The 14,237-nt window shown below is 33.5% G+C and overlaps 1 protein-coding gene across 1 annotated transcript in view; it reads right to left on the reverse strand.

The window, feature by feature from the left end:
* Nucleotides 1-2,730: 2,730 nt before the first annotated feature.
* LOC105200828 (aspartate aminotransferase, cytoplasmic) overlaps nt 2,731-14,237 on the reverse strand; it is a 52,377-nt gene continuing 40,870 nt past the window's right edge. The window contains exon 6 of the mRNA XM_039458641.1: nt 2,731-2,808. Within this exon, the coding sequence (XP_039314575.1) occupies nt 2,792-2,808 (17 nt within the window). The 3' untranslated portion in view covers nt 2,731-2,791. The remainder of the gene's footprint in view (nt 2,809-14,237) is intronic.

Below are 14,237 nucleotides of genomic sequence, written 5' to 3' on the forward strand. Positions count from 1 at the left end.
ACTAATATAACCACCAGTTCAACTAAAAAGAATAAGCCTCTTGTTACAGTCCATTTCAACATTGCAGAACAGTTACAGATTATTAGCGTTTACTGCATTTTTATATGAATTTCGGATTTGTAAATAGTAGAAATTTGTACAGGTACACTCTATTTAAGAAATATATGATAGGTGTTGATTTTTTAACTTTAGCTTGAAGGCCGTGATCTTCAAATAATATAATTGAATTTAATCTAACATAAAGTATTAATCTGACAGATAAAGTTATATTTGTACGGCAGAGAATCATGGATCACTTGCATTGACTGCTCTTGTATTGACTGCTTTTACGATTACATTGTAAAGGTTGCATAATATTTACTAGCAGCAAAGACATTATTTTTAAAAAATATTTTTTTTGCAAGTAAAAATATATTTTATAAAATGTTTGTTTTTAAAAATCTGTTTGTTTTTAAAAATCTGTTTGTTTTGTGGCATTTATTAGTGTATAAGATCAACAAAGGATTATTAATTTATTTTTTATAAATAAAAATGTTTTTTACAACATTAGTTAATAGTATGCTTTCTCCTATCTTACAAATATTTTTTTCCTCCTTTTCCAGTAAATTGTAAATTACATTCATTTTTACACACTGATAAACTTCTATCTATAGAATGAGGTAGGACTCTATGGCTAACAAAGGATTCCGCACTCTTCTTATGGAAATTAGGTTTTATATTCAAATAGGCTGAAACTTTGGCAAATGATACTTCGTGTGATGCTGATCAAAAGTTATCAACACCGCAAGTTAATCCTATGAACCGTTTTTAAGGTAAAAACGTCTAAAGTTAAGAATACTGAATGTAACGTCCTTCAAATACTCGAGATTTATTGTATTCAATATTCTTAATTTTAGACGCTTGCACCTTAAAAATGGTTTATAGGATCAACTAGCAGCAATGATAACTTTTGATCAGCATCACACGGAATATCATTTGCCAAGTCCATTTGAGTGAACTCAATTTCTATAAGAGTGCACGGTTTTCTGCGTTTACAAGAATTATGTCGCATTACTACAAAGTTATTTTAAGAAAACAAAATTGCATTTTACTATCTTCTCTACACTATATATAATTTTTCACTAATTCTACGATATAATATACATAGAAAATTTGGTCATAGAAAATCACCATAATTTTGCAACATTTCGTATTTTATCTTATAAAACTTTGTAAAGAAATAGATAAAAAGAAGACGACATGTCATAGAAAAAACAACTGTATATGAGAAATAATTTTATCTCAAAATAGAATGTGTTTAAAGATATAGTACGTTTTCATATAACAAATATTTTATATATACATACACATCCACGCGCACACACAAGTTCAATTTTCAGTTAATAATCATAGAAATATTTTGTGTGTGTGTGTGTGTGTGTGTGTGTGTGTGTGTGTGTGTGTGTGCCCATATATATATATATATATATATATATATATATATATATATATATACAGGGTGTCCCAGACCAATGTATAAAGATTATCACGATGAGGTAGAAGGGATCGAGATAAATGAAAAAGTCTAATATCATTTTACGATATTTGCAATAATTTTTGAGTAATAAAATATTAAGGTCAGCCGAATAAGAGCGCGCGGAGAGACAAGCGGTCGCTCGTCTGAGCCGTAGGACCGCCCACTGCGGCCCGATTGTAGGCGACGGTAAGTGGCGCGCGGCGAGGGAAAGGATAGCTTGGCACCGCACCGTGTCGAGCCGGACGGTCTTACGGCTCAGGCGACCAACTGTTTGCCTCTCCGCGCGCTCTTATTCGGCTGACTTTAATATTTTATTACACGAAAATTATTGCAAATATCGCAAACTGTTATTAGACTTTTTGATTTATCTTGATCCCTTCTACCTTATCGTAGTAATATTTATACATTGGTCTGGGACACCCTGTATATATATATATATATATATATATATATATATATATATATATATATATATATATGTCGCAGGCAAATAGCAATTTTAGAAAAATAGTATCTGACTAGGCAAATAGCATTTGCTAGGTTAGGTTAGGTTAGAATAAATTACATAATTTTTCTGTTTTTAAAGCAGGCATTTTGTGTTTTTAATTCTCTACTTTAAATATACAACATGCTTGCTTGAAAAACACAAAAATTCTATAATTATTGGGTTTTTAAAGCAGGCATTTTGTGTTTTAATTCTAAGCTATTTGACCAGGCAAATGCTATTTGCCTAGTCAGATACTATTTTCCTAAAATTGCTATTTGTCTACGACATATATATATATATATATATATATATATATATATATATATAAAATTCCGGACCACTTGATTATTTTCAAAACTAAGTATTTTCTAAAAAAAGTTTCAAATAAAAATTGCAGGGAATAATGGTCTATTTATTGATGATACTAGTTTAACAGTGGGGCATGTCGCCAAGATCAGGTCAAGATCAAATGGATTTTTAAAAATGCAAATTAATATCTTATTTTTGATTCTAGAATCTAATAGCTAATGTTAAGAATTTTTCAAAATACTACAAAAAAAAGTTTATATTCCTTAAATACTTTCCGAGTCATGAGACTTGAATGTTAGTACCGCCGCTACTAGCATTATCTATAATATATCGCGTGAATGTTGCCAGATCTGATTTCTACCTCTTGTGTGTGAATGCATGCGCGCGCATATTTGTATTTCTTTTTCTCTCCCTCACCTTTTCCACCAGCCTGGAAGCTATATAAGCTAGAGATCTCTCCTGTTAAGCTCATTCGATTGCTACACGTCCTTTTGGCCTGTGAATAAATTTTACAAAGTAGTAATGCTCACTGACAAGGGAAGTACACGAAGTGATAATCGCTAATGAGTACGAATTATATATCGTTAGAAAGGTCTTATCAAGTAGAATTTAGCTGTACAATATTTGGCCTAAATGGCGCTTTTGGAGGGCGCTGTGCGCAATAAAAGTTAAAGTTATATAGCAAAAATATTGGCTATATCTCGGAGAATATTGATTTCCTAGAAAAAAAGGTCAAATAAAAAATAAAGCTCTTGAAATTGTCTACAATAAAGCTTCTATGCATAATTTCCGTAATCGCAACGATATACGCGTAATCATACTTTTAAATAACGCATGCTCGTAATTATGCAAAATAAAGCACGCACGCACGCTCATTTTTTATGGATCTATTTTTTTGCACATTATTTTAACGCATGTGGAAACGTTTTTGAAATACTAGTTACAAACATTTTTTCGATGAGAACTTTATGAATTATTAATCCTCAAATTTAACAAGTATCGTCAGCATTAACATTATTCAAGTTATACCACATAAAGGAGGTTGTCGGATTTACACCTTTCTTGTATATATATGCATTTGTTTTTGTCCCCACACCATTGGTATCTTCGGCGCTTGGCCGCTACTCGATATTTCGGAGTGGGGAGCGCCGCTTGTTAGCGGCCAAGTAAACACAATACCATTTCTATAGCGTCACTTATTGCTTTTCTCTGTGAGCCTGCAATGTTTGTATATATACGAACAAGCAAACATCTTACAAAATAAAAAAGCCTTTTTCAGTACCCAACTGCAGATTCTTGGACAGATATCTTTTTCTTTCTTGTGCTATTTTTGCATTTTTATTTTATCCTTGTATTATTTTTTTGCAATTAATATATTAAACGCCTATTTTTTTTATTTTTTTGTGTTCTGCACAAGAATGGCTATTAGGGCATTAAAAGTTTTTGAGCTTCTCAAGCAAAAGCTTGAGAATTATGCTACTGTTGAGGGCAACCCATCTCGTAAAGAAATTCAGCTAGCAGAAAGAATCATATTCATGATCAATTTGATGAATAACGAAAACCAATTTGAGTTCGACGTAATTGAAGATATACATACTGATGTCATTTTTGATCCTGATAAAGTTGATAATGAGTCAATTTATAAAGAGGAAGAATGTTTAACTTCTAATGAAGCTTTTGTATCACTTGAATATGCGCAACGTGTTGTAGAAGCATGCAAAAAGCATCCACAATGGTCTTGTAATACAATTAAAGCTCGATTCTCTAAAATAAATCCTGCATATTTAAATAGATGCAAAAAATATGTTGAACAACAGGGCACATGTCGGGAAAAATAGCAATCCGTAACAAAATATTGTCTGAAGCAAATCATGCAGGCACGTTTGGAAAGAATTCCTGTTCATAATCAAACTATTCGAAGATGGGCTCTGTAACATGCTAAATATATTGGATTGATAGATTTCAAAGCGTCGTTGCAATGGGTCAATAAATTTAAGAAAAGTTTTGGTTTTTCGTCATGAAAAATTTGTTTATTTACTTTTGTCAAAAAACAACGTAAAGCCAAGGAAACTATGAATAAAGGCGTTGAATTTCATCTCGATCTTGTTGATAATATTTATTCAAAATTTGATGCAGTTAAAATATTTAATATTGATCAATCGGAATTTAATTACACGCCACTTTTCAATCGCACACTGTCATTTACAGGTAAAAAAATTACGACAATTATAATCCCTCAATTAAACGCCCGAATTCATTCCTACACTATCCAACCCATTCTTTCTATTGAAGGAAAATTGATATCACCAATGATGATTTGCCTCCAAGAAGTTAGTGATAAATTTCCTACATACAACTTCCCAATTACGAAAACCTTGTAATTCAATGTTCCAAATCTGGTAAACTAAACAAGAGTCTTGTAAGGAATTTCTTTTAAAATGTTTTTAAACCCATCGTTGAACAAAATCCAAAAAAGAAGGCAGTTTTGATTCTAGATTCGTGGGGGGTGCTCAAAAATCAGACGAACTTTATCAAGATGATAATGTAGCTGTTTTATTAAAAATTTTGCCAGAAGGTTTAACAGATTTCATGCAACCACTCGATCTATTTTGTTTTTATCAATGGAAAGATTTCATCAAATGATTCACAGAACATGCTTTTCTTACAGGAAATCAAACATTTTTACATAGGCGCAAAAATATATTAAAAATCCATAGCTCGATTTTGAATCAATTTTAATCTGCAGTATATCAATCGATGTTTAGATATGCTTGGCTCAAAGGCGGATTTGATGTAGAATTTAAAGGGTTAAAGGATATAAATTTTTCATTTGAAGAACCCATTTGCTAAATTTGTTATCAAAATCCTACATGTATCAAATGTTCATACAAATTCTGCAGTAAATCTCTTTGTTATGATTGCTTTTTCGAACGTTACCATTATCATTAGTTTTTCGCTTTTCTTTTTTTTTTGCTCTTATTTTTGCTTTTAAAATGAAATAAACACAATTTATGTTTTATCAAATAGAACATTATCAAATAGAACATTAAACATAAGTAATTTTTATAAAATGCGCGGATAGAAAGCGGTTTGAAGTCAAAAAATACCCTGACGAACCGTGGGGTCCGCCTCCGCGTGCAAACGTGAACATACGTACACATGCTAACGCCGACAATACTTGTGAAATTTGAGAATTTGTAATTTAAAAAGTTTTCATCAAAAAAATGTTACTGTAACCAGTATTTCAAAACGTTTCGACATGCGTTAAAATAATGTGCAAAGAAATAGAGAGATCCATTAAAAAAATAAGCGTGCGTGCATGCTTTATTTGCATAATTACAAGCGTTATTTAAAAGTATGATTACAAGCGTTATTTAAAAGTATGATTACCTTTGCCTGTACCTTTGCGATTACGGAAATTATGCATAGAAGCTTTATTGTAGACAATTTCAAGAGCTTTATTTTTTGACACTTTTTTCTAGGAAATCAATATTTTCCGAGATATAGCCAATATTTTCGCTACATAACTTTAACTTCTATTGCGCACAGCGCCCTCTAAAGGCGCCATTCAGGTGAAATATTGTACAGCTAAACTCTACTCAGTAAGACCTTTATAACGATATATAATTCGTACCCATTGACAATTATCACTTAGTGCACTTTCCTTGTGAGCTAGATCGTATATCTCTTTTGATAATGCGAGGATGGGATAATCGCAAAAGATCTTACGTTGCAGTGACAGGATTTTTCAACTAAACTTTTAAAAATAAAAACAATACGTTTATCTACGACACGTATATCTAAATCGACTGTCATTCGTAATGTACGTTTTAAACAAGTTCTGTAAAAGATCGAGTTAGACAAGGTAAACCTACAACAGCGACAAATTCTAATAAAGCATTAAATGTTACGTAGTCTTTTGTAGAAAATCCACGTAATTCATTTCGAAAAGTTGCACAACATGACATCAATCCTATGTCAGTCCGTAAAATTGTAAGAAAAGAGAATTCCATCCATATAAAATCTATTTAGTACAAGAACTATGTGAAAATGGTTTTAATCGTTGCATGGCATTTTGCAAAAAAATGACATTAAATATCAATAAAAATTTTTTATTTGTAAGTAACATTGTTTTTTTCAAATGAAACTTCTTTAGAGCTAATCAGAAATGTAAATCGGTATAATTGTAGATATTGGAGCAATAAAAATCCTTATTGAATGCACATACTCAAAATCCACAAAAAAGTCAATGTATGGACTGCAATTTTAAATGATCGGATTGTTGTGCCGTTCTTTATTGAAGGAAACCTAACAGCGGAGAATTACTTAGTCATGCTTCACAATAAAATAGTACCAAAACACCGCTCGTCATGCAAAACTTCAATGATATTTGATACCAGCAAGATGGGGTGACACCTCACTACAGTTTACAAGTACGCCAATATTTGAATAAAGTTTTCGCATGTAGAAATAGTGGATAAGAAGAAAGGGTTATATTGAATGACCAGCATGATCACCTGATCTAAATTCATTTAACTATTTCTTGTGGGGATATTTAAAGGATAAAATTTATAATACAAAACCTCAAAATCTTGATGATTTGCGTCAATAAATAACAGATGAAATTAGAGCAATACCTAATGAAAGTAGGAACGTAATCTTAAGTTTCCCTGATCGTCTAGTACAGGTTCCACCGATGCCTTAACATATAAACTTATACGCGTGTCAAGGCATATCAATATGGTAGATTCGGCGTGTCCCGACTCAAGATATTTTTACATTTCATGCCTGTCATCTGGCAATTATATTCAATTAGATTATTAATAATCATTTACCTTTTTTTGTTTTTAGTTAAATTTTTTTTAGATTAAAGTATATAATCAATTTTTAAGTCAAAATTAAATGTAATTTGTTTACTTTAAGAAAATTAATAAATATTGATAATAAATATAAATGTTATATTAAATTTTAAAATATATACCCTATGATCAGAAAGTACCGGGAATTTTTTATTTAAAAGTACCGCGCATGCGGGAACCGGTTTATTTTTTTTTCTTATGTTGGTACGACCTTAGGACGCACATCTGTCAGGTTTTAATGCCATCCGATCATTAGTGTCTGCCTGGCGTTTGTTTACATCAGTCAACTTTTTTCATTTTGCCGCATTTTACCATGAATAATTTTGTTGAACAAAGAGTTTGTTTGAAATTTTGTGTTGCGAACGAAATTTCGTGTGCCGATGCACTGAAAATGTTGCAAAAAGCATTTTGCGAATCTGCTCTATCAAAAACAAGAGCATACGAGTGGTATAAAGACTTTAAAAGTGGTCGTACAGTGGTGGAAGATTTCCCTCGTTCCGGACGTCCATCGACGTCGAACACCGATGAAAACGTGAAGAAAGTGAAAGAAATGGTGCTTGAAAACCATACCAGCTTAAGAGAGATGTCTAGTGAACTTGGTATTGCATATGGAACGGCACAGCATATTGTGGTTGATGTTTTGGGTATGAGACGCGTGGCAGCCAGGCTCGTTCCGAAGGATCTGAATTTCTTGCAAAAACACCAATGAATTATTTGACCAAACATCAAGTAAATACCATCAAGCAAGCACCGTATTCACCTGATATGGCCCCGTGCGACTTTTTTTTGTTCCCCAAGTTGAAGTTGCCACTTCGTGGAAAGAGATTTCAGTCGATCGAGGAGATCAAAGAGAATGCGACGAGGGAACTAAAGGCCATCCCTTCGTCGGCCTACCAGGGATGCATGGAGGACTGGGTCAAGCGTTGGCACATGTGTGTTGCTTCAGATGGATCATATTTTGAAGGAGATAAAATAAATTTGCCTGAAATTTAACTCTATTTTGTTTTATTTAAAAATTCCCGGTACTTTCTGATCATAGGGTATGTATTTTATATAATTTTTAAATGCAATTTAAATGTTATTTAATTTAACTAATACTCTTAAATAATTTAACTAATACTCCTAATACGCTTAAATTTTTCAATCAATAGATTTTTCTATAAATTCAAGATAAAGACATAAGAAAAATAAATAAAATAAAGAATATCAAAGATTAAGAAAATTAATCTATTTAAAAGAAATTGAATTCTGAAAGGTATTTGATTATTTAAAATTGGATCAAATCCACATTCAAATAGAGATGTTTTTTCACAATCTTGAAATGATTTTTTAAAAATTAATAAAAGGCCTAGCGGAATAAATCCCAGTTTAGACACAAAAGTAAATTGGATCGTCGGTAACATAACTCTAAGTGAAATCAGGAGAAATGCAACAACAACAGCAAAGACAGTCAGAGGGCGCTGCGCAAAAGCAGCTGACCGCTGAGGAAATTCGCAAGATAGCACCAGGGTATCGGGAAAAACCTGAAAACTTTGATGCATCCAAGGTTGGAAAGCCGCCTGTTCAGCGAAAGAAAACTCTTGGACCAAAATCACCAAATGTCACGCCTCCTACACTTAGAGCACAAACTGTGCCAACTCCGCAACGAAATGAAAGCATCATTTCTTAAGCTATCTTCGGGATTGACGTTCATGTTACGGAAATAGCACCAAGGCAAAATTTCGATGTTAATCTGTCGAAAGTGCCAACTCTCTGCGGCAATATATATGACAGCTGCAAATCAGATGAGAAATTACTCGACCGCCTTCTTGTGCGAGAGGAGTTTGCCTATTATGGCACTTGTCTGCTTTGGTTAAGATTGTTAGATATTAAAGCCAAACAGAGGGATACAGCATTAACAAGTGCTGAAAAAGACATATGCAAAGCTACTGCTGACGACGTTTACAACGTTCCAGCGCCACTAGCCGCGTATCTCAACGAGCTCAGTCCATATAAAGATCGCATGGGCAAAGAGACTCGATTACATGTACCAGACCTACCGATCGCAATCGCCCAAAACTTTGGGGGTTATCATGCGGCAACAATAACAGCTGCAAACCACAACTTGTTTGAGGAGATACTTTCAATGGGAGTAGCGGGAGATATAGTTATGGCACTGACAGCCGAAGGTGAAGAGCCTACAGTGAACTTTCACGTAAGAGTGCCTGCAAATACGCAAATATCAGATAATCTTGTTGGAAGATTTCGACCAATAGGACCGCGTCGCCAGGAAATTCATCAACGATTAATAGGAATGGGCATTACAACAACAGCCTTTCCTGAATTTGTACCACGAACAAAATTCAACTTACGCTATATGCGTTCAATTTCTGACATCGTGGGAAAACTCGAAACTTTTAAGATCGAGAAAGTATGTTTTAAGAACTTGACCGCCTCAGGTGGAGAAACACAAGTGATTAAAACACATCCAATCGAACCCGAACCTGGAAAGTGGACTGATATTTCTGTTCAGCCAACATCAGCGTCAACTAGTTCAACAGCACTAATAGGTGCTTCTTATATGTTTGGTTTTCAATTATATAAGGAGGATGGCCCTGGAACCGACTAACTAGAGAAAAAGGCAAACTGGTGCTGTGTGGAACATGTCGGAGCCCAATCTTGGGCCGATCATGCTGATTGGCATGCTAATCGAAACTCCAGGCGCACATTACCAAACGGAATTGGAACGAGTCGTTTTAGAGCCTAGCGGAATAAATATGGTGAAAGTGCCCCCACAGCTTTTTGAGTTGGCCTTCTTTCAATATGGAAACGTGTCCAAGATAGAGCAAAAAAACGATTTTTTTACATTTTCATGATTTTCTTAGTAACAAATCAAATAAAATTTTGAAAACTTCTGAAAAATTAATTACACTTAGACATTAATAAAAATATTTTTTACATTTGCTTTCAACGCAAATTTCGATTTGTAAAAAATGAAAATAACTTTTAAACATTTTTTCCATCGCGATTTCGTTTATTTACCACCGCGAAAAAATTACATGTGATCTTTGTTTCCAACTTCTACAAAATATATTTTTATCAGATTTTTTTCAAAAGATACGCTACAATAAAAAAATTAAAATAACATTTTTCTTGTTAATTTTCTTCAAAAAATGAGCAGATAAATCGTCTTTAACGTTTTATTTGTCTATAAAATTCTATATTGGAATATTTTGCTGATCACAAGTTGAAAGTTAGTGATAACTAAATAATTTTTTAATTTTTATAATTTCATAACATAAGCATTTATGTCATATTTATGAAATAAAAACCTTATGTTATGGAATCAACTTGTAATCAGCAAAATATTTCAATATGAATTTTGTAGACAAATAAAACGTTAAAGAGCTGATAGAAATAATTAACTTGCTCATTTTGCGATAAAAATTGACAAAAAATGTTATTAATTTAATTTATTTCATTGTGGTCTACTTTTTGAAAAAAATCTAAAAAAATATTTTTTGTAGGAGTTGGGAACAGAGTTTCACATGTAATTTTGTTAAGGTGGTTCATTAACAAAATCAGGGCGAAAAAAATGTTTAAAAGTTATTTTCATTCTTTATAATCAAAATTTGCATCAAAAATAAATGTAAAAAAGATTTTTATTAATGTCTAAGAATAATATTATTAAGGTTCAAATGTAATTTCATATTTATGAATTAAAAACCTTATGTCCTAGAATCATAAAAATTGAAAAATAATTTAGTTATCACTAACTTTCAACTTGTGATCAGCAAAACATTTCAATATGGAATTTTATAAACAAATAAAACCTTAAGGGGGGAAATCCAATTAGAACTTTCAAAAAATCGAATTTTTTTTTTGCATAAAATGTTTATTTAACATTGTAAGAATATGTTCCCAACGTTTTAAATCGAAATTCGCAGCCATTCGGAAGTTATGGCCTCCGAGCGCAACAAATCTCTTGAGCAGCGTCGAAGCTTTAATAGCACGCAGCAGGTATATTCACCCGGAGCGGGGATTTTACCTTTCAGGGCTGCGATCCAAAACGTATAGAGATGTAACTAGAGTTTTACTGTAGGATTTGGAACGCACCCCTGGTAGACGGCTTTTATTTCTGTTGTTACGTTTAGTCGAAACCGTTGGGTCCGTTGGCGCTGGCATCGAGCAGAACCGGTTCTCAGTTTAGCTCCGAAGTTCGCCCTGTACAAAACGACAGTGCAAATTCGAAATGTCCTATCCGAAAGGCACACACGCCGAACCAAAACAATCGAAACCACGCAAAAGAAAGTTCCATGGTAATCAGTTTTCAAATAAAAAGAGTGCAGATGAAGAAGGATGTGAAAGTACGAGTGCAAGAAAACTCTCCAATGCTAGTGCTGAAGATATTCACTGGAATCCATTGCATGGCTATCGTTTGATTGAAATATTCACCGTTTTTACAGCCTTGACAGAGCTCCTTGTTTGTCGTGTTTGTGCAGAATGTAAAGTTTGAAGAAGCTGGGAATCGAGGCCTCGGTTTCAAGATAGTTTTACTTTGTCGCTGTGGTCAGAGAAACATCAATTCAGGACCACTAATCAACACTGGATACGAAGTGAATCGTCGGATGGTGTTTGTTATGCGACTCTTAGGTGTTGGCAGAGAGGGTATTAATTTATTCTGCAACCTCATGGACATTTGTAAAGGAATGAATGAGAGCACGTATAATGATATTATCACGTATATTCACTCCTGTACAAAATCTGTTTTTGAAAGTCTCTGCAAGAAAGCTATCGAAGAAGAAAAAAAATTCAATGAAGAACATGAGAGGTCTATTTTAGATTTGAAAGTCTCTGGAGATGGCTCGTGGAAAAAACGTGGATTCAAATCGCTGTACGGAGTTGTAACGGTCATAGGCTACTATTCGGGCAAAGTCATCGATTTAGTTATCAAAAGTAGCTATTGCCATGCATGCACATTTTGGAAAAAGAAGGTGAACACTCCAGAATACGAAGAGTGGTATATAAATCACGAGGAAGAGTGTACAAAAAATCACGAGGGCTCAGCCGGAAAAATGGAGGTCGATGCGATTACAAAAATCTTTTTAAGATCAGAGGAAAAGTATGGCGTTAAATATGGTAATTATATTGGAGACGGAGACTCCAAAACTTTCAAGGCCATTCTAGATAAGAATCCTTACGGTGATGAATTTCAAGTTGCAAAAAGCGAATGCATTGGCCACGTAGCGAAAAGAATGGGCACTCGGCTCCGAAATATAAAAAAAACACAAAAACTCGGTGGTAAAGGCAAACTAACGGATGCTTTAATTAAAAAGCTCACAACGTACTACGGTCTGGCAATTAGAAGAAATGCGAATAGTATTGAGGGAATGAAAAAAAGTATTATAGCCACTTATTACCATTTGATCTCTACGGATGAGAAGCCACAGCACGAATACTGCCCGCCCGGCGAAGACAGCTAGTGTAAGTGGCAGAAAGAAAAAGCTATTGGAGCAAATTTGGATTCTTTCGAGCACCCTCCTCCACTCGATCCAACAGTCGCAAAACACATTCTTCCAATTTATGAAGATTTATCTAAGGAAGAATTACTTCAGAGATGCTTGGGCAGTCATACGCAGAATTCAAACGAAAGTTTCAATTCTACAATTTGGCGTTTAGCTCCAAAACATCTTAATTCTGGGCTGAAAATAGTTGAAATTGAATCCTACATCGCTGCTGGAGTCTTCAATGAAGGATATTCTTCCATTCTACAAATTATGATGGAGTTACAAATAATTATTGGGAGCCAGACCAAGAATTATGCTGAGAACGTCGACGGGCGCCGGGTATCTCGACAGGAGCGGCGCAACTCTTTTAACTCTAAAGAAGCTTGAAAGGCCCGAAGAGAGCAGTTATTGGAGCAGAACGAGTTCTTCGAGGAAGCAGAAGGATTGTTCTATGGCGCCGGGATTGCTGACTAAGAGGTAAATTATAGATATCTTGTATCTTTTACTTGTCAAAACTTTAAACACGTTTTTCTCAAAACTGTATTTTTCTGCACTGCTGGAACTCTCATTTAAAAACTATTCAACCGATCGCGCTGAACTTTCGCACACAACTTCGTGACATCAGTACAATGTCGGTGAACCTAAATGTTTGTGAAAATTATAATAAAAAATGACTTATTTATTGCAAAAATTGTGCAGAGAAAACGTCAAAAAATGGAAATTTATTTTCATAAGCGTTTCATATTCAAAATTTTTGACTTTTTTCATTTTTTTTAGGTTCAATTACGAATTATGGGTATAAATAATAAGAATTTTTTCGCTGCTTGTTATAGGATCAATATCACGGACGCCATTTGTCCAGCAGCTGAGCAACTCGCACGCGGACCTGCCAAATGGGATGCTTCATATGTCCGCCATTTTTAAATATTTTTGGAAAAAAAAATACGTATGGACAGTCCAAATCATATATAAATAAATGTTTAAGTTCGAAAAATATAGAAAAATTCTTTTTCCTACAAAAAAATTCTTGAAAATAGCTTATTTTTCCTCGTTCTAATTGGATTTCCCCCCTTAAAGAGTTAATAAAAACAAATTACCTGCTCATTTTTTTTAAATTAACAAAAAAAAAATTTTAATTTTAATTTTTTTCATTGTGACGCACCTTTTGAATAAATCTGAAAAAAATATATTTTGTAGAAATTAGAAGCATTTGTTATAATCGTCGTTCCTTTAAAGCAGAAATTGTAACATTCGCAGTTCGCGCATGCAGTAGAATCAGATGGAGCTGAGCGCTGACTACCAACTTTCAAGCCTCATAATTCGGAAAGTATTAAAAAAAAAAATAAACTTTATTATAGTGTTTTGAAAAGCTTTTGACATCAACTATTAGATTCTGGAATAAAAAATAAGATATTCCATTAAAAAAATTTATTTGATTTTGACCTTGGCGACATTCCCCAAAGTCAAACTGATATCAATAAATAGACCATTTTCTGTTTTACAATTTTTATCTAAAACATTTTTCTTTAAATGCTTAATTTTCAAAATAATTAAGGGATCCGGGACTTTTTATACATTCT

This window comes from Solenopsis invicta, chromosome 16, assembly GCF_016802725.1.
Source record: "Solenopsis invicta isolate M01_SB chromosome 16, UNIL_Sinv_3.0, whole genome shotgun sequence".
Lineage (NCBI taxonomy): Eukaryota > Metazoa > Arthropoda > Insecta > Hymenoptera > Formicidae > Solenopsis > Solenopsis invicta.